The 27,511-nt window shown below is 39.2% G+C and overlaps 1 protein-coding gene across 1 annotated transcript in view; it reads left to right on the plus strand.

Moving 5' to 3' along the window:
• The window catches only part of EXT1 (exostosin glycosyltransferase 1), a 181,509-nt gene extending 154,633 nt beyond the window's left edge, over window positions 1-26,876 (plus strand). Inside the window, exons 4-11 of the mRNA XM_072410710.1 lie at window positions 3,368-3,487; window positions 8,392-8,524; window positions 10,221-10,339; window positions 11,600-11,695; window positions 15,170-15,259; window positions 23,502-23,662; window positions 24,299-24,470; window positions 26,389-26,876. Coding sequence (XP_072266811.1) covers window positions 3,368-3,487; window positions 8,392-8,524; window positions 10,221-10,339; window positions 11,600-11,695; window positions 15,170-15,259; window positions 23,502-23,662; window positions 24,299-24,470; window positions 26,389-26,574 — 1,077 coding nt within the window. The 3' untranslated portion in view covers window positions 26,575-26,876. The remainder of the gene's footprint in view (window positions 1-3,367; window positions 3,488-8,391; window positions 8,525-10,220; window positions 10,340-11,599; window positions 11,696-15,169; window positions 15,260-23,501; window positions 23,663-24,298; window positions 24,471-26,388) is intronic.
• Window positions 26,877-27,511: the final 635 nt, after the last annotated feature.

Consider the following 27,511-nt stretch of genomic DNA (forward strand, 5'->3'; position numbering starts at 1 on the left):
CCTAATCCCTTCCATCTACTTCTGTTTATTATTTTTCTTATGCCTAATGTTCTTATATGATTATTGCTTTGCCTAATTACCTTTGCGGGCAATTACCAATTTCTAATTATTTCTGCAGAATTTTTAGTAATGTGAATATTTTTTTGGGGGCGCCTTGAGACTTAAGTATGCAATTTACCACAGTTGTTTTCATGCATGCTGCTTCCTTTTAACGATTTTCCTATTTAGATGTATGTACCAACGAATAAAAAAAAAGAAAAAAAATACAAGAACAGGAAAGTCTTGAATTTGAATTCTAAAATTACCGAAAATCTGTCTCTGGAAATCTGACTATTCAGGAACAGTCAGTTCCTTAGCATAGCCCTCGAATTTTTGGACATTTTAGCACTCTCCTTTGTTGGAAGTGTACTACTACTATCTGTTATGGGCCAGCTCTTCTGTCCTTCCTCCCTGCATAACTTTTTATGTAGCAGCCAGGGAAAGGAACAAAGTATGTCAAGAGTGACAGTTACTGGTGCTCCTGACTGTCACACTATTGGCTATCGACCCAGGGAAGGCTTTTCAAAGTTATAGTCACACACGAGGGCCCTTTGACACTGTTGCACCAAGGAATGGCAATTTACACTACAGGTAATCACCTTGTCCTCATGGTCGCAGCACAAATTTTCAAACAGCAACCACATGCCCAAACGAAACTTATTCTTTTTTGGGTACCACACCACATGCAAAAAATGGTTACCAATTACTCCCATTCACTTGAAAGGGAAAGGTTGGGACTGCACTTGAGCTTGTGGCTCACCATGGGTCGGAAATTGCCCTTATGTATGCTTGAAGGGTGGGCATAGGTGCTTTTAATTCGGGAGCTTCAGAAACTAAACTGCAGAGATGCGTTCCTAGCATGAGAATGGTTAGTAAAAGTGATAATTAATAATATAGTGATAATTAATAAAGTGATAATAAATAAAAGTTGTTTGTGCTAACTTTTACAATTTTATAAATTGTTTCAATGCCTTTATGGGGCACATTTATTAAGTAAGAAATAAGTTCATCAATACTTTTTTTGTAATAATCAATTTTTTTATTTGACACATCAAGGGCTCTTTTTATAAAACGTAATCAGACATTCACACCTGGTCTGTGTTTCAATTGCAGTAATTGATTCCCATCAGGAAATGTTTGAGGGAAAGTCAGATTCATTGTTTTATAAAAAAAAACCCCACCCCCAAGTGTCAAAAAAAAATTTTTTTTGATAGTTATGATCATTTTCTCCAAAACGTAATTTTATCATATCACTACCTGAAAAGCTGTCATAGCTGACAAAGTGTTTCCTGATTTTTCAATGAGCACCTAATCTGTCCGGAGCCATACCCGGGATTGAGAGCCGGCAGATTCTCAGTGTTAGCTGGTGGCTCTCAAACGGAAGGATGTTTATAAACGTGTTCCGTAGAGCTGAGGACAGTTGTTATATTGCAGGCAGGAAGAGGTTAAAAACTTGTCTTCGTAAATCTGGGGCGACACTCCACAGCTCCCTTACACATTCTCATCATTTGTAATACTGAGCTTCAAAGAGCGATTCGACAATCATTTTTAAGCCATTTATTTTTACAATATTTTGTTGGCAGTGCGTTGCGAACAGACTCTGCCTGAGGTGGGTTTTGGTTGCTAAGCATTAAATTGGGTTTAAGTAGCCTTTAACTGTATGCTACATTAGGATAGCTGCCCAGTATTTGGTTAATTAACAGCTGTTTCAAGCTATCTGTTTAATATTTGCAGAATGTATTTATCCGCTTGTTTTGTTGCGGACGGCTTATTTACATATTCACCAGTTAGACAACTCTTTTGTTGCAAGTTTTGTCATGTAATGTGCATTAAATTGGAACATGGATCATTTTTATATCCATGAGATTTGTCTAGCAACAAGCTTCATAATAAAGACATGCAGTTTTATGAAGGCGTCGCATCTGTGTGTGCCAAAATACCGTCATTTTTCAAGGGATTTTACAAGGTGTTTGAAATTGTTGATCCTGCCTCTTGCAGTAGGTAAGTAATTTAATCTCTTTGGCTATGTATACATGTTCAATATTTGTCGCTGGAAAGGATCTTTCACAAACCTTTCCAACGACAAAAGATTGAGGACCATTCTGCTCTATGAAAAGGGGAGGGGGCAGAACACTGCGCTCCCCCCTTCACTTCCAATATAATCGTTTGTAATCCACCGGGATGGATCCATGAACAACGAGCACTGTACACACTCCAGATTCTTGTCTGATACTAGCCCTTTGAGCCTTAATTATGGGTATTTTAGAGTGCCAGAACATAGGAATGACTGCCATACCTGAATTCTGAAATTTTAGTTCATACCAGAAGGTCTGTGTGCCACCTGAGTAAAGTAAGGGCTCATGTTGATGGGTGGTCTGTTAGAATTCTGCAATCGCCATTAAAACCAAATGCGGCATTTAACAAGAAATCTGCAATACCAGATTTCCATGCAGCATGTCCTTTGAGGTCTGTTTAAAGAACTTCAGCGCAATTCAAAGCTGCCTGTGCACTGTCAAGTGCATTAGATGATTCTCAGTCATTACGAGCTGTCTGGCTCATCTCAGGTGAGAATCTGACTTGTGTACAGAGGTCGTCCGATGTCATTCATGGATTTATGAATGACCACGATAGAAGTGAAGGGAGGAGAACGCAGCGGGGTTACGCCTTCTCGTTCTTCTCTCTCTCCCTAGAACGGCGCTGTATGTAAACCACTCATTCCTTCATCTCTTCTCGCTGTAAACAATCATGAAAGATCATTTCCAAAGACAATAATTGATCATGTGTAGGCAGCCCTAGGCTTGGAGTTGCTCCCGTTTTTTGCAATCCAAATGAACGCTGTCTGCACCAAAGCCTAAAGCACAGAACTGTCCACTTGAGCAAGCCGCTCAATATGGCTGCCACTTCTGCCAAGGCAACTCTATCTCCCAGCCATTGTAATAGATGACTCTGTCCTTTGTATTATCAGTGTTTCTTTTATGACCCCAGCGACCTTTATTTCATCCATCTTAGAAGAATGTTCTTTTCATTTTTCACTGTGGCACGGAGAATTATTCAACAGCAAGACCTGCCGAGGTGACCCTAGCTGTCAAATTGCTTTGGTTCAATAAAGTTTTCTTTTCAAGTGCAATTTTCTTGTAACTCACACTTTTATTTATTTCATTCCCCCCCACCTCTCACTTTGCTTTTAGGAGCATAAACAAAAGGCAGAAAAACAATATTCTCCTGGAAGGCACTTGAGAGGCCTCGCTTCAAACTCCCAGCAGTGTATTAATTTGATCAGGTTACAGTGTTGTGTGCTGAAGTTGATTGTTCTGTCCTTGTCTTACAGATTCCTTCTACAATCAGGTCTATCCATCAGGATAGGATCCTTGCACTTAGACAGCAGACACAGTTTTTGTGGGAAGCTTATTTTTCCTCTGTCGAGAAGATTGTATTGACTACACTAGAGGTAAGTAACCAAATGCTCAACCTGAGCACCGCAATTTCCTTCTGTTCACCTACCTAACTGGTAATATTTAATCAATATGTTTGGAATGGTGGCATTTTAGTAATATAATCTTTTCCCTACTCCCTGCATTTTATTACTCATGTATGTATTTTTTCTTAAAAAAAAAAAGAAAGAAAAGCACCTCTATCCTCCATGTATCTCTAGGAAGCACCACTTGCAATGCAACCTTAAAGGATTAGGAACGTAAGGCTCTGTCTATTTAAAATGCTGAATACTAAGTGTCCTGGCAAAAAATAAAAAACCTATTCAGCATAAATCTGTGATACTTGCACACTTTGCTATGTTCCATACTGTTAAAAATGCTGCAGGTTTATAGGCCTGGTGAGTTTAAAACTTTCTGAATAGTCTGCATCAAATCTTCAGTAAACCGAAGGAAAAGAAACAAAGTGACCACACAACAGGATAGTATTTAAAAATCTCTGCATTTGGAAATGCAAAAAAAAAAAATCATCACCTGTCCGTTTACTTTGTTGATTGTATGTGCAACCTGAAATCACCCTTGTGGAGTTTATCTGTCCCTAAGCAGACCAAAAGATTGTTGGTCACACATGATGGAAGAAAACAGGTTATTAGACATGGTGGAGTCACTAGGAATTCTTGGTGTATATACGTAACTTGAGAGGTTCTTTTACAAGATGGGGTTAGCAAACCATAATTTTAATGGCAGTACTTCAACATTTCTTGTCAGGTAAAGTGTTTAAATGTCTAAAAATGAAAGATAAAATACTGGACATGTTCTTTAGTCTGTTAAATGTGTGTATGTATATATGTGTGTCTGTATGTATATATATATTACATTTTTCCTAAGTTTGGTTGTCCTAAAGGACCTTAAAAATAAAGATATGGCTCAGCAAAGCACAGGTTTACATAATAAACCAAATAAATAAAAAATAGACATAGACTTTGAAATCGACAACCTTGAAATCTCATTTGACAACAATTGAAATCTCAGAACTGTCCCAGGTCCATGGTTGGGGTTTTATAGGAAGGACCTGAAGATGGTTATAATGGGTGCAGATTATAATGACATAAGTCCGTAAAGACTACTTCCATTTGCAGTAGACATATTTTTCTGCATCAGTAGAAACTACAAAAATGAATCCTGTCTGAGATTTCCCCAATCCCTCATCTCCTGGACAGAAAACTTTATCTGGGCAGCAGAGTTAAAACTGTGCTTTATAAGAAGATTTGAAAGACAGATGGGGCTTTCTCTTATTGTGTATAAACAAGACTTTCAGCATGATGTGACCTCCGGGGCTTCTGAAAAAATGTGAATGTATCGGATCTGGGCAGTTCAGGTACAAAGCGGGCCTGAGAATACTCTGAATACAAATGTGTCCTGCTGATGTAAGCCTTGTATTCACACAGGCCTGCTTCTGAACTTTCCTTTCCATAGAAGACTTTCTAAAAGCTAATGCAGCAGCTATTCATGGGGATTCAATGTCAGTGTTGCATGACTGTGCAAACTTGTTTTAAAGAAAAAATGTATGTTTAAGTTATTCCTACCTTGCGAGTAATAAATTGGATTTTATTGCTGATCTTTTTATGAAAATGCTAACTGCCTGGCTTTCATAAATGTAGGTCACAGACCATGAAATAGCATGCGACTGTTAGAAAATTAGAAGTTCCTTGTTTTAGGTGGTTGACTTGGAAGGCGTTAAAGTCAAATCATTAAGACTTCCAGGCAACTAACATTCTCAGGAGAGCACCAGTGGTTGCAGGTACACCTTTGCATAACTTCCTTCATAATTTAATTTCAATGAACCTTTCAGTTTAAACTAAACCCTTTGTTAACCAGAACAATCTGAATTCAAACCCAAAAGGGCTAAAATAAAACTGCCTGCCTCTGGTACCACCAGAAATCTACATGTGGTCTGGTCATAGTCTGTGCGCTTTCCCATCTCATTACTGCCCAGTGAAAGTATCCATATTATTTATGGAGTGGTAGGAGGTGTTTGGGAGCAAGTGCAGATATGTTCCTGAGCTGGAGAACAAAGCTGATATTTGCCTACTGGATCACCTTGGGTGCTAAGTAGGACAACTAATCTGACACTTTTTCTATGGAGCAAGCAGTGTATTGGTTTTTAATAACTTGGGTTCTAGAGTTCATGTTTGCTTTTAGGCTTATGTTACCCCACCTGATATTATCTTCCAACCCTGTTGTGAAACTACTGATGTGATAACCTAAATAGTAACAAAGCTGAAGAATATTCCCATATTAAGAAAAGTGCCTAGAACCCACAGCAAGCAAAATCACAAAACGCTGAACCTAACTTGGACCTGACCTCAGTTGTGAAATTACATGGCTACGACAACCCTTCCTTTGAAAATGAAATGGCTTTATGGGGGTCTTCGGACCCTATTGGTGGAGGGTAGAGGTACATGGGCCAAGTGATCCAAGTGACCTCAGCAAATGGGTGCTTATTTCATTTAATATACTAACAATAATCTAATATTTCAGGTGCCTTCATCTTCTGTGTTTTTCTGAATCTGCAAAAGTTGCCTTGCCAGTAAAGTGGTGATATATAGATATATATATATAGATTTATATATATAGATTTATATATATAGATATCCTCAATGTGTTTTGTGGGCTAAAATGACGATAATAAATTATTCACACTCCATTACAGACGATGATCTTAGAGATCATTCTGTAAGCAGCGTTCATAGGTCACCCTTTGGGCTGGAACTGTTTTGCGGCATGTTCTGTGCTACACCAGACCCAGAATACAGCTCCCCCCTCCCCCCTGTACTCCTCTGCGTTGGCTCATAGACTCTCGCCATTTACCTTTTCACCCAGCCAATCAATGGAAATTGAATTTTTCAGCATGAGCTTTTGCCCTCTTGATGTGTTAGTCAGTGATCGAATCCGATACAGGGGCCGGGGACAGCAGACCATAGAAGTCATACTATGTTAATTCCACCACTAAGTCATGAACTCTGTACCGGAATACCAGGCAAACTAATTATTTTTACAAATTGGTTTTCTGTGCAGTATTTATACATGGCCCTGCTCGTTACGAACGCCCCAGCCATGCAGGTTAAAATGTTACCGCTATAATTAATGTGTTGGGGGAGAAATGTGAGCTAGTCTGATAAAAGCAAGACAATTCCAGTTGGAAGCCCGGTTACTTAAAGGAATAAATCAGGAAAAGTTCTGTATTAATGCAGCTTATCTAAATGTGTACTGCATGCAGACATGCTGCTCAGGAAAGCTCTCTATCAACTTAATGATGTATTAATGTACTGTAAATGATTTAAAACCTTACACTCTGCATAGAAAAAGCATTTCTTTTTTGCATATAATACAGATATTTCAAAAGCTGTTTTTAATACTTTGCCGTAGATTTCCTAACCCCCTCCTCAATAAAATTGTCTTTTAAAATAAAGAATACATTAGCAGTGCATTGTTTTTTTAAATGATGTACTCCTATTCAAGATCATATGTTGGGGTGGATACTTAAGCTAAGCTTTAATATTAAGGAAAGGCTATTCTTACAAATAATAAAGATGAAGTAACAACTTTACCGAATGGCTGCAGCAATTAGAAGATAATGTTGGAAAAGTAGACTTAATTGCTTCTACTAACTATTGATCACATTCTAAGGGCAATTTCAGACTTGTGGATGATTGCAGAGTTCTACTGCAGGCTCAGCCTCCCTCAAACATTTTGTGCTCGCTTTTGCATGCCGCTACAGTGAATCGGGGTGTGGATTCTGGATGCGACAAGTCACTTCTGGCCATACATGAGCTTTTACTTCTTTTGAGGGGGGAAAAAAAACCAACACACCTAACCTCACTCAACCGTATGACAAAGAGGCTCTGAAACTCTGCAGTTGATAATAGTAGTTGTGGTGTTGCGGCTGGGATCAGCTAACAGCAACTGTTTTCAACTTAAAGTCTGAAGGGGCCCTAATGTGTGTTTGATTCTTTTTTACACAATATAAGACTCATAAAGGTATTTAGGTTCAATAAATGAGTGCATTGCCTGAACACCAATAGTTTAGTCATTGCATCATTGCATTTAATGGCCTAAATTGTTTTGATGCTTTACCTTTTTGGTAAATTGTTCGTTCTATATAAATATCTTATATAAGAAATTGGTTGGTGGCAGCCCCTGTATTGTGACCTAACTCTTTAGTAACCACCCAAAAACAGACGGGTGGTTACTGAAAAGTGCAGGGTGGTGCGCTTGGCTAAAAGGGGCTGGGGAGAATACTACAAAAGCTCAACTCATCTGGCCCCCCAACTCAATGGTGATTTAGGTTTAGTTCTCTGACAAGACAGCTTCAAAAAGTTGGAGGATAGAGGTGTTGTATCTACCCAAAAAAAGTGGTGATCAGTTGTTTGAAACAAATTTTTTGAGATTGGTGAATGACATAGGACCATAATAACGCAGCAACTGAATTCTTTTCAGCTGATCACCACTTTTTCAAATACGCTTAACAGAAAAATGGTTATATTTGTTTAGAAATAACATAATTTATATGGTGAGCAGCTTAATAAATTACACTCTGTCATTTGCTTTATTTTTGCTTACTAAAAAAATTTAAACTATTACCAGCCTTTACAAACCAATACAACTTAAAGCATAGCACCCATACTGTCCTGCTGTACGGCACATAGTGCCTTTTTTTTTCTTTCCTCAATTCTATGCTTTTACCGGAGATCCACTTCTTTTGACAAACTCAATGGGCAAAAACAAGGTCTGCGTCCAGCTCTCACCAACAAGATGCGTTGATTGCAATCTTTAGCTAGCTGCTGATTGAAGAGGAGTCTGGAGAGGGAATAGTTTGGACTAAGTGCCTCGTCCATTCTTTTATGTCTTTTTCTCTTTTTAGATCATTCAGGACAGAATCTTCAAGCACATATCACGCAACAGTCTAATATGGAACAAGCATCCCGGAGGGCTGTTTGTGCTGCCCCAGTACTCATCATATCTGGGAGATTTCCCTTACTATTACGCTAACCTAGGTGAGTGCCAATTCCTCCGTGACCCAATGATGACGGGGTCACTAAGTGAGGCTCTTCATTTTCAAGGGAGCCAGTTTAAGGTATAAGTGGTGTTACTTTTAACTCTTTGTAAGCCAGAAGAAGTCTGTGGGTGCATGGTGTGCAGAATGAAACAATAGCAGCACTCACCCTAACCTGATTGCAACAGAAAACAGCAGCAATATGGGGCTTGCAATTGCCTTGGGAGAATTTGGCATGTATGGAAGTGTCAAATGGAAGCAGTTGAGTACTCATACTGAGCTCCCTGATAGCAGCAACTGAAGTACAGGTCAAGGTATAGGTCCTTGTCAGGAGCACCCTTGGGAGATCTCAACTTTAACCAAAGAGCTATTCCTTTAGCTAGCCCACTCTCTAAGGAATGTTGGCTGCTGGCTGTAATAAATGGCTTCTCTGGCTCATAACAAGGTAAGCGGGCAAAATTAAAGAATTCTTAGGTGAAACTCAGCATCTGCATAATAATGTTTAATTATTATGGAGTGCCTAATGTGCTCCTAACTAATGCATGACGTTACCTGGAGCAATCTGGCATGGAGTCCAAATGCCACTTTAATAAAATGCAAGTCAATACAGCCTTTTTGAAAACACCCATGCTGTGCACATAAAAGCTAGATGTTTACCTTATTCTTCCTTTCACTCTTCTGTATACTTACTCTAGTAAAGAAAAGCCATCCCCCCCGTGTAAGCTATCATTTAAAAATTGAAGGTTAGGACTTTCTCCCCACCATATGACAACACTGGCTACCTTAGTGACCAGTTGGCAAGTAGCGGTGCTGTCACTTGGAAGAATGGCAAGTCAGTGATTTGTTCCCTATACCAAGAAGTATCAGTATTTTTCAAGCAATTTGTAGAGCCAACGGGAAGTGAATGTAAGTTGTGCCATCAAAGAAGGCCCTTTTGCTTTGACCTTCACCGACAAAGTACTGATTCTCTTTATACATAGAACTAAATTAATTACATCAGCATATGAGAAACATCTATTATTTGTGTCATAATAGGCGTCAAACAAGAGATTCAGAACATTCACAAGTAGTATGGCTTAAAATAAACCGGTCATAAGAAAGCCTAATGGCTTCTGCCAAAATGAAATATTTATGCTGTTTGTCAGTTAGAGTTGGGCTTTATAATTCAGCCCTTGAACCTCTTTGTTTGTTGTTGGGCTGATGTGGGATGAAATATGTTTAGAAGCTTTTGGAAACTCAGGAATTGTTCTATTGCTATTACTTACCGATTCATATCCTTTTTTTTTAATAAGATAAATTTGAATAGATTTATTGGACTCACACCAACCGTTTTAAATAGTGCCTGTGGCTTGATGGTAAACATCTGTTATCCATACCATTCAGATATGTATTTTTTAAACCTTTCTCTTTGACACATTTTAAAGCCCATTCTGAATGCCTTCAATCCTGATCTGGTCTTCTGACCAGTCTAGAGATGCAGCGTTGAGCAGTTTTTGCCTGCTATTTGGTAATAAGAGCTCAATAGCTCAACCGTACTGCTACAGTCACCAATGCAGTCAATAATAATTTTGTACATGTTCTAAATTTTAAGCCAACTTTAAATGTAGTTGTTTTCATGGCTTCGGTATTGCTGTGGCCAACATTTCTGCATGACTATGACGTGTTGTTTTTTTATGTCTTTTTCTTTTTTTATTTAGGTATAAAACCCCCTACCAAGTTTACTGCAGTCATCCACGCTGTGACGCCATTGGTTTCTCAGTCTCAGCCAATCTTAAAGCTGCTGGTCGCCGTAGCCAAGTCTCAGTACTGTCATCAGGTACTTTACCTAAATTCTAATATTGTCCATACAAGTACAATCTGCCTTTATAAGAGTGTAGAGCGTATGTATTACTTGTCAATATAAATTCTTTCATGCCATAAATATGTCAAAACACAGGATCACACTGAAAATTACCTTTAGTGAAGCTTTACAACTCCATTTTATACATTATTTACTAAAAATACAGTGCAGTTTCTTTTACATAACTTTCTGAAGAGGTAGCCTTTTTGTATCACCCTCCTGCAGACTTATCCCCCAATGCAGCAATTATAGCCATAACATTTTAACCCGCTAGACCAGGGCATTCGTACATGTAGTGCCACAGGCTCCTATGAAAGGATACTTTATATTACTTTTATTTATTTATTTTAGTTTTTAAAGGCAGAATAGCTTTTGCCCTCTTGGTTGTTATAGTAAAGTTTCACTTCAGGCAGATATAAAGGTGCAGCTGGATGTTTATTAATATTACAGCTTTAAAGCTTTTTGTTTCAATTCAAGTGGTAGTCAGATTAGGAGAGTGAGCTGAAGCACAATGAGCGAGGTAATAGGAGATGAGAGTGATAGAGGGCAATTATCTCCCTGGACAATTTTTTAAACTGGGTTGAGACCCAACTTTTCAGTAACCACCAAAAATAGCTGGTTACCGAACAGTGCTGGGTGGTGCTTCCAAGCTATAAGGGCCTGGGAAGAACACTAGAGGGGTAAGCTAATCCATAAAATTGCTTCTCTTTTCACTGCCCCATCACAGTGTAGGATTAGGGGACAAGAAGTAGAAGTATTGTAAAATTGGTTCTCCTGTCCTGCTAGACAGGTCTGTGTTGTGTGTAAATATCAGTACTGGATCAACAGAAATATAAACTATTTGGGAGGTAAAGCAGATCCCTTATGGGCTTGATTAGAGTGAAATTTCAGAACTGCATAGTTATACACTCCCCAGAACCTACTTTTAACCATTTCGTGCCGGAGGGCCAGTCATAGGTGTTTTTTTGCAGGCAATTGACTACAGTTGTGACAGTGTGATTTGGATGAACAACAAAATGCCTGTCAAAAAGTAAAAAAAAAAAAACAGAAGTGGGGTGAACTTCTCTTATTTGATTCAATTAATTAAGCAGGGCTTTGGGGCAATTGAAGTCTAGTTGACAACGATCTGAATCAGTCCTATGTGTATTTCCTTGTTTGCCTCCCGTTCATCTTCCGTGTTGAGGATTTCTTTCCTAAGGATGTTGATGCTTATTTGTGTTTTGTTTATTGTTCCAGATCATAGTCTTGTGGAACTGTGACAAGCCACTTCCTGCCAAGCATCGCTGGCCCGCCACTGCTGTGCCAGTTATTGTTATTGAAGGGGAGAGCAAGGTGAGAGTTCTACCACTGCCTTTTTATCTATGAGGTTTATCTATCTAAGGAGGAGTTGATTGAATAAAATTCCTTTGAGAACACAAATTGGTGAGGGGGGACAACCAATAGCATGCCACGTCTAATCCATGGGTAATAGGTTACTTTAAAGTGACCCACAAATGAATATACAAAAGCCCATCAAATTTTATGAATCAGCTGTATATGGTAGTAGTTTCTTATTTTTTTTGCAAAAAACTTCCAAAAACCTTTATTTCTTAACTAGGTATTTTTTATACTAACTATTTAAATTTATAGAGATTATTTTACAAATATAAAGCAATATCTATGATGTAGTCCACTGGCAAAAATGTGTAGGTGAGCACCTCGATCCTTCATTAATTTGTATTGACCAGAAATTAGTATATGCAGAGCCCAAAACAGCGATAAAAACGAGTGAACTACTAATGCTTTGGAACAGTATGTGATCCTATAGCCTTATGTCCTTGTGTAAAGTGCCTATCTGAGAATGACAGAAGGTGGTGTTGGGAAGCAGGCACACTTTGGAGTAGATCTCAATCACAAATGAAGATACCTATAGCCACATTGTGACTACAATGCATCTGATATATACCATATCGTACAATGGCCCCAAGGTTTTACCTTGTTAAAGATACATTTCAGCACAACACGGAGACAAAAACATCATAGTCGCTGTTAAATTGTCAGCTAGCAGTTTCTGCTCGACTCGCCAGACGTGTAAACATCATCCAGAGAGTTTCTGCTAGGCTGAGCCCTCTTCGATATTCTTCCTTTAAGCTTCGCAGGCGTTGTGATCTTTTTAAGATTCCGAAGCGCTTTGCCTCCTCACCTTGTGTAAGGACTGACCTTCATGCTGTTTTCTCCACAAACAAGTCTCTTGTGTGCAGCCAGGCATGGGGCTCGTCGGCTGTATCTTCCCTTTAACGAAGGTGCTGCTTTCCTCCAGGCATTACCCAGCACACAGGCACATTTCACTGCAAGCATACAGACAGCTGATGGTCAGATCCCAATGCAGACTCATTCATATTCAAGCTGTAGGACCTGATATTCAGTCCCTTTCTTCTCTACCTACAAAAATTGTATTTTGTGTCCGGTTCAGCCTTAGAATCTGTCGCTTTTGAAATATCTTATTAATCAGAGGTCCAGGCTTTGAGATATTTGCAGCCCTAAATCTTGTCTGTCTCTTCGGTTTAAATGATTCAAAATGGCAACCACAGGCTTTGTGCATGGTAGTATACAAAACCTATGTGTTTTGGACGATGTATGAATCCAGAATGTTGTGACTTCATTTTTAGATTGTATCTACAGCCCAAAAATGTTTTTTTTTTTTTTGGATAGGGGATATAGGGGTTAAAAACTCTGGAATCGGTTCTCAAAATAGAGAGAGCGGCAATATAGCCATCAGTCTGCAGTCCCCGTTGCGGCGTCATGGCTTCCTATAGCATCAATTCTGCTGATGGTGTGTAGTTGCCATTACCATTTATTTTATTTCAAGTGTTTCCCCATCCGGCACCATCCGCTCTGGGTCATAAAATAGACTTTGGTAAGCCGTGATTAGAAAGAAATGCAGAATTTAGTATCTTCTTTCCAATAAATCTCAATCTTACTTCTGATTCCTGTCTTGGCGGGGATGGATACATTTGTCAACAGCATCTCCAGGCGAGACATGTCCTGAAATCCATTTTAGTAGAAAGCTTCACTTGTGATTACAGGGCTGAGGTGGAGTGACAGGCTGTCTGTCACTCCGCCAGACATCTGGTCAATTCCCCAATGCTAATAAATAGAGCCTGGATGTTTTCCTGCAGCTCTGAGGAGTGCATGCTGTTGGACTAGGAGCTCAGCCACTTAAAGGGGTTTTCTGTTCAGTCCCCTCTCTAAATCTTTTTGCTTAAAAAAAAAAAAGGCTGTTCACAGTGTTTTAATGTAAGTATTCCCCTTGAAAGTGACACCCTGAATCGTTTTTATTGTTGAAACACTCTCTATATATACCTGAATTTGACTTGGTATTACCCTCCCATGATCTCCAGTGCAGCAGAGCTCAGAGCAGGATGGGGAGAATCATTTTAAGGAACTAGTACTTGTACTACAGTGCACACATGCTAACAAGGAACATACTAAAAGGAAAGCCTAAAATTTGGCATGCTCGCTGGGCTGTGTAAATCTAAGAAATTGGAATGAAGATGGACAGAAATGGAAATCCCTTGGCAGGTTAAACAGCTCACATATATGTATACATATTTAGCTGTTTGCCTGGAGCTCAAATTCACACTTAGTAGTAGGTGACAGAATAATTCCATCATCTTGTGAAATATGTGTAACCAGAGACCTGTTTCACACTGCTTCCTGCAAACAGAGAGCATCTAGGTAGTTTAAAAAAAAAACTCTTCAGCATGCACAAACCAATAGATCTATGTCAGAACCTTGGGTGATATTTATACCTACTCCTGGGATGGAGTTAGCTCCAGTACTGCAAAAAAACAATAGCTAATAAGTACCCGGTGTGAGCCTTCATAGTTTTAGTTTGTTGTATGGGGCAATGTCGCTGGCAGTTGATAGCCGCTTGGTGGCACTTATAGTGTTCCCTCTAATCAGCCCTGTATGTAGGAATGGTGCCTAATTTTTTGGCAAACATAAGATGTTTTGAGAAAGCATTGAAAATAATGAGCTTTTCTGAACATTCCGGGCTTTAGTATGTTATAGATTCTCTATATAGCATGATAACAACTTGGCTTCACTGTATCACAACCACTTAAATGGAGACCTATGGATTTGGGTCCTTTCATTTACATTTTTCTTTAACGTTGGCAAGTTTTTAAACTGCTGTTTTGTACCATGAATTGTTTTTGTACATCTCTGCCTTAGATATTACAGGTTTTCTAAAGAGAAAATGGCAGAAGTTCTTTCTTTTGAGACTTTTGGTTGTGATTGAAACTTTTCACTGAACCTTATAAAAACTAGAGGAAGGGAGGAGGTACTGTGTTGACTGGTCAGTTGTAATAAAAATTTCAGCTTATAAGTTCTGTTAACAAGTTTTTGTTCATCAAAGCAGATAGTGGTAGCCTGGAACACCTGTATAAAGGATCTTCCACCTTCTGGTCATAAATGAGAATTAAATTATTATGCAATATTTCTAATTTATCTGAATTTTAAAATTGGTTGTTGTTTAGTCTTTGCTGTAATAATTAAAACCTATAGAAGGCCTACTATACATTGCTTTAAAGGGATGGTAACCTCTTCATGTATCCCCCTAACAACCATTACAAGTGGCCATCCCAACACAGGCTTTAGGCTACCATTGTCCTCATCAGTAAGCTAATCCAGAGCAATAATATACAGCCAATGCTGCATTGATATAGTCTGTAGATACCTAAAAATAAATAAGACCCGGTAGGACAGAGGTTAAGTCATATCTTTTATGTGATGAGCCAATTTCATCTCCTTTTATCTTGGCAGGTCATGAGCAGTCGTTTTCTGCCCTACGATAACATAGTGACTGACGCCGTTCTCAGCCTTGACGAAGACACAGTACTTTCCACAACAGAGGTATGTACCATTCTTCTGCCTGCATCCGGAACAAAACGTATCTTTCCTCTACTATTTATGCATTATGAATGTGTACACATCTAATGGACAACTCCAGCCAAACAGTTTGAATGCGTAGCCAAGAAATTTGTACAGGAAGAACACTAAATGGCAGTAGTGAAGGAAGGAGATGGGTTTCTTAATGGCTGTCAAAAGGATCCTGTAATCTGTAGACACTGACCAACAAAAAGTGTTAGAGGTTTTAGTACCAGAAATAATGTAGCAGAATTCAATCCTATATTATGAAGGCGGATAAATCTAGTATTTAGGAGCGGTCTGCAGACTTTAATAAACAGTGATTACAAGTATTGGATCAGGGAGGTAGCCCCTAGTAACAATTATTGTGCATACATATGTAATTCTTCCACATTAAAATTGTAAATGGGAGCATTTGAAAGTCAATTAAAAATAAAATTCCATTGCCCTGCAGGGGTAAAAAAATAAGCTTTGTGTGCCATTCTTGCACTATTCCCCAGTCCAGTGCCCTGCAATCCAGCACTACTTCTCTTCCAGGCTGAATGATGTGCAACATTATTCAGGCCAGTACCTGTTTGATAAAGGCACCAAGGCCTTCTCGCAAAGTTTGCACTATCATACCACCCTGGGATCACAGGAGAATGTTGTATGAATCCAGGCCATGTCATTGCAGTGTGCTAGACTTTAGAGCATTTAAAGCCTACCCAACATATAAGAAGAGGAGAATCTTTTGAGGTCATGTGACCAAACCAGCGCTCCCTGCTGATGAAGGTATGTTTACCTGTGTGTGTTTTTTTTCTTAAAAAAGGGTACAGGAGAGCTGCAAGGTGAAGTTGGGCTTGAAATGTTTGTTAGCTGGTACCTCCCTTTCCTTACCGTCCCTCGATAAATTCTATTGCATGTTAACCTTTGTGTCAAACATCATTTTTATTCTGACCATTGTCTTTTCAAAACAGTAACAAAAACATATGCATTTTAAATACTTTCATAGCAAGTCTGAGCTGTTCATAAATTCTACCCAGAAGTCTACTCACAACTGGCATTTGCATTTTGGATTGGGTAAATCACCATTCAGGTTTTAATGAACCTCTGACCCTCCACTGATAACATTTCCCAACAGTAGGTTGTATCTCCATCCCTTGTACAATTACTTAATTCCTTTTAGCAGCTGGACTGCCTAGAAAAGTATTTTATATTATGGAGATCGAATTAGGGAGCGTGACGGCTACATTTGTTTTTGTTACGGCTTAGGCTTTTGGGAGGAACATAAAGTTCCTCAGAGGAGTTCATACAACGAAAGTCCCTGAGATATAAAATGTTGCCTGGTGACTGAAGAATCCAAGTATAGCAAATGCTGCTTCCAGAAATTATCATGTAGACCAGACAGCACTGGGCCTCTTGTGCCGATGGGTTCCTTTCACATGCTACATTTGGAGTTCTGAGTTTGGTTGCAGAAGTTTTATCGTCGGTGAGATTTTTATGCAAAGCGTTGTCCTCTGAGCTTTGTCCCAAGTTATTCTGTAGCCTCGGCTCGATGCTTATAATCTCTCAAACAATATGGTTATGTGTTACTCATATCTTCCGACAATTTACAAGTGTATGCAATTTAGGCGGAACCACCAGGCACGTTTTTCAGCCCTCGCAGAAACCTTCTTCCAAGATAATTAAAAGTCACATTGACTGAGCAGTTCTGATTTTCTGCTTGTTTATTTTCCCAGATTCTAATATGAGCTGAAGGACAAAATCATGACAGCCATTGAAGTGTGAGCGTTGCCGAGCAGTTTTCTCCTCAGCCCTTTGCAGGAGTTTTTTTTTTTTGTATTATGAAAAGCAGCTCCAGGCATCTAGGATCAGTGAACTGTTAGTGCTTTGCAGGAAACAACATTGCCACCGAGCTAATGACACACAGTCCACTAAGCGTATTTTTAAACTGGGTTCACACATCACAGCTGTCAACAGAATAGAAGTCCATGGTACCAAGCGGAATAGGTACTGATCTTTGGGAAATATGCTGTAGGTAGTATTTGTTGCTGATAGAAACACATGGCTATCATTCGGCTTTTCTGCTATCTGGCTTTCAAATGATACATAAATTCATCCTTTGTGCTATGGGCATTTAGGATAACACACCCCTTGCCTTATTCAATTCTACAAGGCCACTAATAATAGGAGGCGTACCCTAAATTGGCTAAAGCACAGGGATTGGCGTTCAAATAGTGCATTGCCACTTAGTATGAACACTGTTTTAATCCTTTTGTAATCAAATATTAGTTAGCAATCACATACGCCAGTACAGGATCATAAAAAAATATTGGCTTACAGTTCTAGTAAGTCATCCAATAGAAAATAAATTCCAGCTGGTGGGTAAAAGTGGAATAAAGTGATTATATCATGAGAGACTTTAGGCATTGCTTTAGGCATTGCAGTTCTGCACATATAAAAGTGAATTTGTTTTACACAGATTGATCTAGGAATACTACAGAGCAAAATGGTTCTCGCAGGCTCTATGCAAAAGTACTGTTCGGCTGGGTTGACATCTATGGGTCCATATAGATTTGGTGGTGGGGTCAGGTAACCCATTAATTTGAATGGGCTGCATGGCAATGCACTAATAGAAGTGCATGCTTTATTTTTTCTGCTTCCATTAGCAATGCATCATGCAGTACAGCGCTTCAAGGTTTCAAAATGAATGGTACTTCAGTGGCAACATCTTACGTTACATGCTTTAAAGTTTGCAGTACTGGAAAACAGATGAATTAGGCTTTGGATTTGTTAACAGGTGTGACTTCACTATTCAGTTGCATGTTTACACAAAATGCTTTCCCAAGTTCTCAATGTAAAAGGGTGTACAATGAAACATACCATTAGAAACAATGATTAGTCTATAGCTCAATTCTCCTTTGATTACCAATTTATTTCCTTTTTGTCCCTTCCAGCCTGATTGCAACTAAAAGTACTACAAGTGCAAGAAGCCAATAAAAATCCATAGAATCCATTTAACATAGATCTTCCCTTTAATAATAATTTTTCACTTGTAGACAGTTCTGGAAATAAAATCGGACACTCATGATCTTTTTCACTCGAAGCCCATTAGGATCCTCCTTCTTAAACCCAGTCTAATGGGTTTTTATTTTAGCATTTTATCAGAAATATTGTCACCTTCTGCTGGTGACAGGGCATTTTTTTCAGCCACTAATTGGGCTCTTGATTTGCATATAGCACTTTCTTATAATGTCACCAGAAGCCGGAGAGAGACAGCGAGAGGGGGAGAAAGGAGCTCATTCCATGCTATCGGCTCATCACGTCGTTCCCTGCAAGCTTGTCCTCTGAAGCATTTATTTCACTAATTAATGTTTTCTGAGCTCTATCTTCTATCTCGGGTGCAAAGATTGGATTATCCAGAACCAACACAAAAGTCGAGCGTTTCCCAAGGAACCAAAGATGTTTGTATATGCCTAGAATGCGATAGAATAATTACACCGGGAAAAGAATGCAGCAACGCTGTCCTGTAGGCCAGACAAGATTGAATTGTGTTAATTATAGGGACAGCGTAAGACAGTAAGGATTCAGAATATTGAAGATTCTGGGGAAGGGCTTTCTTTTTAATGAAGTAGTCTATTAACCAGGATAAAAATGTAACAAAGTGAACCAAGACAACCAAATTACTCTCTCAACTTCTTTATTGAGTTCATGTTTATTGCAAGTAGGAATGTTTTTTTCCTTTTGCTTACTTTTTAGCATTTATTTCCTGTTTTCAGCCTTACATTACTATATTGAAGTAAAGTACAGCAGTAGCAAAGGAAATCTGATGGCCTAGTAAATTTATTATTAGGTTTGGCTTATTTATTGGGGAACTATATTCATATAAAGTTTTCCATGTGAATGAAAATGAGCCTGTTGAGGTGGTTCTGTACTACAAAGTTAGGATAGTGTGTCTATGCTTGCCATTGCTGCCATCTTTTCAACTGCTTCTTCTGACAAGTTTTTCTTCGGCCGTTGAATGGCCACAAACATAACCCCTGGATTTGCATTATTTGTCACCCACCTGTTTCTGAAAGAGTTTTTATTAGCAGAAGAGTTGATTAAAGTTCTGCCAAACAAAAATTCTTCCTGACAATTTTTTTCCCCCTCACCCCTTAACACAGACTTTGCAAACCTTAACTCGGATCGTCTTTCTCAGCCCTTCATAGAAAGCAATGACAACTGTATACAGATTTGGTACCAAATACAATTAAAAATGTATATCCCAGCATAAGGAAAGGTTTCGGCAAAAGCAATACAAAAAAAAAGTAATTGTACTGAAAATGTACTATAGTTGCTGGTAAATATTGCTAGTAACTCTGGTTTCCTTCCAGATTCCCAAAGCATGTGGTTAGGTTAATTGGCTTTCCCCCCCCCAAAATTGGCTTTAGGCTATGTTAATGACATGATTATAGTGGAGACATTCAAGTCCCTCTGAGTAACACTTAGAGACATCACTGTTGACCCTAAAGCGCTGCATATTATGCTGGCACTATACACATACAGAAGAACCTGTAACTCCAAAACTGGACATATAGTTGAGTACAAACACCTAATGCCAAAAATATAAGTAAACTTTCATCATTTTTTTACCTGGCAGTCACAGAATGATGTCCATCATATAATTCTAGTTGTGTCTCCATTACTAGTCTGCATGCATTTTTATTGGTAAGCTGCAAGTTTTGTTTAAACAGTAGAAGACAGCGACGTCATATTCTTATTTACAAGTCTATTCCCCGAAGTTATGCCAGGCCATTAGCGCTGGATTTTTCATGTAACTTTGACAAGTCCAGAGCAGTTATTCTTCTGACATGACAAGCTTCTTTTGCAGTTATAGTTTCATTACCTCAGCAGTAACTGTTGTGACATTAATGGAATGCTAATTCAAAATGGATGGAGTGGGCCCATCAGAAGGCAGTGTACCATATTTAAATGTCTGACTTAGGTGTCCTTTGTGTTTTTCCACTCTGAATGCTTGGCTTCATCCTTTTGTCATATGAAATTTGCATTGTTCACGATAACAGATCTCTCCAAAACAGTAGGCGTCTGTTACGCATGTTGTCTTGAGCTGTAGTCCTCAGAATGTGTGTTGTATAGGTAAAGATATAAAATTGTACACTGTCAAAACGCTTGCCATAAGCATCATCAAAGCTTCAAGGCAGCCAATATTAGTCTTTAATCTCTCCATGTAGTGTGAGAGCACCTAGTTTTAATGAGAATCTAGATCTTCTTCTGTGGCCTAACCCTATAAGGGGGAAATGGTGACTCTAGTGTTCCTCTTTGTTGACCTAACCCTAGAAAGTGGTGGGCAGGTAACGGGGCTAGGCCAACAAAGCTGAACCCAAGGCAACTGGCATATGAGGAAAGTCAACCTAAAGTGTCAGCCACTAAATTCATTTCTCTACATTGCTTTCAGAGTAAGAGAAGACCCTGCAAAAGTGTCACTCCCATTATTGCTGGCCATAGAATGAAAAGCCCATAGACTCTTTGTTTAGTAGACAATGTATTTTCTTTTTTGTCATTTTTGACTATTTGATTGCTGGGTGTGCTTTTCGCTGCCTATGGCAGCCAGTCCCTTCCCCTGCAGTGATCTTGTAGGTAGTCACTAGCTTTGCTGCTCAGGTTTGCTGACACAGAACCTTGCCATGAGCTTTTTTGAGAATACACCAGGGGACAAGTGACACCAGCATCATGTTTTCAGAGACAGCAGTAAAGACTAGGCAGAAGAAAAGCTATTCAATAAAGAAGCATGTTATGTTTATGGCACTTTCCTGATATAGGTACGATAATGGAATGTGTTATGTGATACTTCTGATTTAATTGTGGCTGTGTCTCCTTTGCTAAATGTAAATGACAGTTGCAGTGTTTAGGTGACGTGTGCCTTCTGTATATCAGATCAATGCCAGCTTTTGCTTCACACAGATCGCAGCGCTGACACAATTAACCTCAATTAGGTAGAGGAGCACGGTGAAAATGAATTTACTCCAGCAGCTTATTTACTCGTACTGTTGCACTCCTACAAACCGACTCGCAACGTCTGCCGTACGTTTATCTTCGATACTTCTCCTCTAGCCTGAAGGGGAGGTAAGCAGATGTCAGCAGATCTGCTTCTGTGTTCCCTGCTGCCCGCTGGGAAGAGGGAAAAGGGCAACAGAGGAAGTGAACAAGTTTTCCAAACTACTGAATCACTAATGACTGCACTGACCTAAAGTAACTTGGCGGAATTCAGCTTTCAATCTACAGCCAGTCTTAGGGCTCTGTTACATGTGTTTGCTGCATCTGGGAGACCATCAGGATATGTGAGGGTTCACTGGGGGCCAAAAAAACAAGCACTTTAGACTGGCAGAAGTGCTTATAATAGTACACTGAATTTTTCCAGTGTGGGCCATTTTTTTCCACTTATCTGAGGATTTTATGCCTTTTCCTTAACAAAAATAAATGAAATAAAGTTTTCACTGCACATGTACCGCATCTGTCTGTTGACCTGTTTTTGCAGTCTTTGATTTGATAGGGGTCTCCATATCCACCTTGGAATGAGAAATCAGAGTGCTTTTGTCCATCTTTGGGTACCATAAACTCATAATAAATTTAGGCAAGTTAAATTTACTGTGTAGGTTTCCTCTAATATTATGCACAACAATGCAGAGTTGTGCTCAGCTGCAGTACCAAAGAGGTAGAGCGAGTAAATTATAGGTGTGCTGCTACTCCACGCCTGGATTACAAGAATGGCTTAGCAGAAGTACAAAACCTGAAGTGTTGAAACGGTTTCTGGAGATGTATTTAATTGCTTGGCAGTGTAGGTTGAATGCCTTTTTTAATTACATCAAATTGATACTTAAGTATTTAACTTACATAAAATTGATCAATGAGTTGCAAAAAATGAAATCATAAAATGACTTTGTATACTATAATAGTAACTATGATGGTCATATAGTAAAATGTATGATGCAGCAGAGTCTTTCTTTTGGCATCCGGTGTACTATGGGTTGAATTTCTCTCCAACCACATAGCTGAGTAGGTTTCAGAACTTTGCTAAGAACTTTTCAAGTACCAATAAAGGTGTTGAAGTATTTACAGCAAATGTGTCATCCTCCCTTTCCAGCTAAAGCCGCCGCGTCCTTGACATGATAAATGTCATTGCCACCAGCAGATGGATGTATATGGTTTGAAGTGAAGGGCCCTGGGGACTTGACTGGCATACAGGCCTTACTCTTTTTTTGTTGTTATTTATTTTGAACATTCCGTACAAGAATAAGGTGAATGACCTTCGTAACAAAAGTTTATGCCTTGGGAAGGTCAAATGGAAGGATTTCTGAATTTGTCAAAAGTCAGCAATTTTTTTTTTTTTTTGTAAAAAGGGCAGAGTTATAAATCTGAATTTAATCCTACAGTCGGGCTGAACTTCAGCTAATGGATGCATTAAAATGTGCATAATTTTGAGTTAGAATACCAAGTAGTTTGACTAAAAGCAGCTCTCTGTTCCAACAGGTGAATCTACTTTCATGTTTCTGAATTTTACTTGACAAGTTAGATACTTTGTGGGCAATAAGTAACCACAACAAAAGGTACCTATAGGGCATCCCAGGATTTCTGGGCCAACCTGTTATGTACATCCCAACTAAGACCAAAAGGCCAGTAATTCCAGCCCCAAATTTGTTACCCAGTGAGGTCATTTAATTGGTCAATAGTAATGTTTAAGACAAGAACCCACTATCATAGATGTATGGTTGGAAGAATTTTCTTAAAGCTCTCAAAGCAATCTAAAATGAAAAATGGGTGCCACAGTGGCATCTATTTGTGCAAATTGTTTTATTTAATAACGGTTACACTACATAACACAAACACAGCTATTGTAGTACCATTGCTATTTCAATAATGCTCCCAAAATGTTTTAGAAGAAAGTGAGGGTGTCATGCAGGTATTCTGGTGTTCATACTCTAAGTTTAACAACCTAAAAAGACACCCATGGGCACTAAAGTCTTATGCTAACTTGTTGCTGGGAGTACTGGCTGGTTTGAATTTCTAAACTTTTAGCTGTTTTAAATATTGTTAAATGTTTTATTTGATCCATTTAGGTAACATCTAGGTAAGCTAGAAAGTTGGTTGGTTGGGTCACAAAGTGAAGATCCCATTTAATTTGATATTTATATGTTTACGTGCTCATGGATAAAGCCACCTTTCACATTTTTGTGTCATTTATTTGCAGGTGGATTTTGCCTTTACAGTTTGGCAGAGCTTTCCAGAGAGGATTGTGGGATATCCTGCTCGCAGTCACTTTTGGGACAGCACAAAGGAGCGATGGGGTTACACTTCCAAGTGGACTAATGACTACTCCATGGTACTAACAGGAGCTGCTATCTATCACAAGTAAGATTTTACTTATAAAGAGACCTTTTTTTTTTTTTTTTTTTTTTTTTTTTTTAGGCTGATTGGATCATATTCAAAGAGACAGATTAAGGGGCAGATAGGTTACTTAGGTAATACTAACCATTGCACCTCTGTAATGCTTACATTTAAATGTTCTTGCACAGAGGAATAAATTAGTGTTTGTATGTAGTGTCAAAACCATGGCAAGTTTAATAACCTCTGTAAGTTCATGCGTGAATACACTGGACAGTAGCAATGTAATTGCATTTTATTTTTGCATCATGCACTACCATCAGCTGTCACTTCAGATATGGTGGTACGTACAGTTTCCTTTAGGTGGGTTTAGGAGTGTTATACCCCATGCACTGCATAAATATACTTACTTTGCTATTGATAATAAATTGTAAAACTCAACCTAAAAAAAAAAATAACTTCAAAAAGCTACAGGGGCTTTAAAGTGTATTTACCTTCCCATCGCTACCCTGCAGTTTCACTGCCCATCAGGATCAAGGAGAAGAAGCAGCCCCCTGTATGCTTTGAGCCATTAGATCATACGTAGGGCTGTCACATGAGGGGAAGGGGAGTGTGTATGTGGTGTCCTGTAATATGAGATGACACGTATGTTTTGTTTTGCAGGTACTATCACTACCTTTACACCAATTACCTGCCTGCCAGTCTGAAAAACATGGTGGACCAATTAGCCAATTGTGAAGATATCTTAATAAACTTCCTGGTGTCTGCCGTCACCAAGCTGCCGCCAATCAAAGTGACACAGAAAAAGCAGTACAAGGAAACAATGATGGGACAGGTATGTGTCGCATGTCATGAGAATGTAAGTTTAATTACACTCTAATTATCTTTATGGGGTGGACAATTGCCTTGATAAATGCCTGGGTCGAATCCCCCTGCACGGCTCTGAATTGCAAGGCAGAGAGAAGAAACTCCTTGTGATGGTGGAGGCAGGTAGGCAGAGCTATAGATTTGGGTACAGGGGTCTTACTTTTCAAACTAAAGAGTCCTTCCCCAATTCCAACAATCCCCTCCTACAATTTCCCAATGGAATGTAAACCTGTGCTAGATAAAGTTTGTATATGGTTCATTAGGGCATTACAAGACATTCTGTCACTTCTAGTTCTGCACATTGTTTTTTGAAAAGCCACACATCCATGTTTGTGTAGAACCAGACTTCTGTCGTGGTTGAAAACACCTTTTTTCCTTTATTTCCTTGTCAATTCTCTGCCATGCCAAACATCCACCTTGTGCAAAGACAACAAATTACAACAGCATCTAATTTGTTCTGCAAAAAGGAAGAGAAGTTTAAAGGAAACGTTTGTTAACAAGGCCCAGACTCGATCAAAGGTGCTTGTCTTTCTCTAGACACCGAACAGCTAAAAAAAATCTGAGTGAGGGGAGAATATTGTAAAAAGCGATTGATTCAAATAGTGTTTTGTACAATGTGTTGGGATTTGTATTTAAAAAAAAAAAAATGCCAGACAGCCAGTTTGTTATTACATGTGAACATCTCCAGCTCTTTTTTCACCAGCTGGTAGTTTGTGGCCTGCTTAGTACTGCTGCACAGTGGTTGCAACTTACGATTCACTCCACAAATGAAAATCTACCAATCAGTCCCAACCAATCATATTTCTGTTTCACCAATATTTCTATCGGGGTGTCTGAATAGATGTAGTCAAATACGAATAGCCACTAGCGGGGGCATCTGGAAAGATGAGTAATAGAATGGTGCATGATGACCATAAGCATGCAAAAATATAACTTTGTACTAATTGCTTTTGAAAGGTATACAAACTGAAAATAATCTATATTAACCATATTGTTACATAACAATATCAAGTAGCTTTCAATTTTATGTTTACCATAATCAATTTCAAAATCCCCCCCCCCATCTGTTGAGTCTAGAGTTGGGGAGGATAGTAATAGACTTCCACCCTGCTCCCTGCTTGGTGACCTGCGCCCTAAGGTTTCTTCCCTCCGCCAGTCGCAGGCTTTCTGACATCATCACGTAAAATGCAGGACCAGTAATCCGGTATTAAATGTGAAGCTGTCAATTGCTTGCCCACCACACAGAGGAAAGTGAAGAGCAATGGCTGCCAGATGAGCAAGCAATAAAGAATGTATTTCAGCTTATTTAATATTTAACTCTTGCAATGCCTGGAACCCCACTTCATTGAGAATTGATTTATAAATATAGTAGAAGTTTAACTTTAAATGTACAGCAGAACCCTTTTTTCAGATAACTGGAAAACTCAGATAACCAGCACCTGGCAGCTCCACTTTCTTGATTGCTCCTGCAACCCTAGTGGAGCTGTGGCATGTGTTCTGCATCCAAAAGCACATGCCACAGCTCCGCTAGGGCTGCAGGAGCAATCAAGAAAGTGGAGCTGTCAGCATAGCAGAGCTCCTGTCCGTGATAGGCTGAGGAAAGGGAAACCTTGATGGCGGCTCAAGCGTCATCAAGGTTTCCTTTTTCAGCCATTTAGCACTAGAGACAATTCTCCCCATTCAGGTCTGGTGCTGAATGGCTAAATAAAAGGAAACCTGAATTAACCGGAAACTACAGTTATCCGGAATCGGCCATTCCCCGTGGGTGGCAGATAACCAAGGTTCTACTGTATTTTAACGATGATCTGACTGTTTTATTCATCTATCCATCTATCTATCTATCTCTATCTGGTTAATAATAATAGTTTCATATATTTTCTTTTCAGACCTCCAGAGCTTCTCGTTGGGCCGACCCTGACCACTTTGCCCAGAGACAGACTTGTATGAATACGTTTGCCAGCTGGTTTGGCTATATGCCGCTCATTCACTCACAGATGAGACTGGATCCAGTGCTTTTTAAGGATCAGGTGTCAATCCTGCGAAAGAAATATCGGGACATTGAACGACTCTGAGACCTACTGCCACCGCCCAGTGCACACTCATCAACACACCGCTCGTCAGCGGTTGTCGCGCCGCTAACGCACACACCCCAACTACCCAGGAAATGCAGAGCATTCAGAATTAAGACTTTTGGCCAACCGGAACCCACTGCACTGGACTTCTTACAAAAACCATCGAGCTTTGACGTCTCAAAAACTAGGCTGTGTACAGTTTAATTATGGAACATTAAATAATTATTTTTGAAATGATTGCTATGCAGGTTTAAACTTTTTTTAATGAACAAAAACTATTAAAATCAGAGATCTTTCTTTAAGCTGTGTTGGTCTTTAATTTCTGTAAGTTGAATTTTCAGTATTTACATTGAGATGAGTAGTAATGGTAAGCAGTTCATCATTTTATAAATGGCAAGAGGGGCAGTTCACTGCATGTAGAACGCTCTATAGGCACATGAAGCCTTATATGATGTCCACTTCATTCGGTATAAATTGATGAGCTGCTTGCCATTTTCCTTCATTGCTGTGCTAAATTTCTACACACACTTCATGCATAGTCCGATTTCCTCCTGGAATCCGGTAGGAATTTTTGTTCCCCTGTTAGAGCAAATTGTACCAGTTTTTTTTTCTCCTTTCCCTGGATCAACTATGTCTATAGGGGTTTTATATCTGGGATATGTTTATTTCCCTAGTGGTTGAACTTTATGGCCTTTTTTCAACCTGACTAACTGTAACTATGGTCTCCTGCTACATTGGTTGTCAAAACGTTTTCTGCTATGGTATCCCCTAGGTAAGCTTTGTTCTTTGTCTTTTTATGTGGTTTGTGCCTTTTTATTGCATAGAGCAGGGTTTCTCAACCAGGGTTCCTCTAGAGTTTGCTAGGGGTTCCCTGTCCAATGAGCAATTTGTGCCTCTCAGGTCAGTTACCATTGACACCAGTGAACATTTTGGCTAT

This window comes from Pyxicephalus adspersus, chromosome 5 (assembly GCF_032062135.1).
Source record: "Pyxicephalus adspersus chromosome 5, UCB_Pads_2.0, whole genome shotgun sequence".
Lineage (NCBI taxonomy): Eukaryota > Metazoa > Chordata > Amphibia > Anura > Pyxicephalidae > Pyxicephalus > Pyxicephalus adspersus.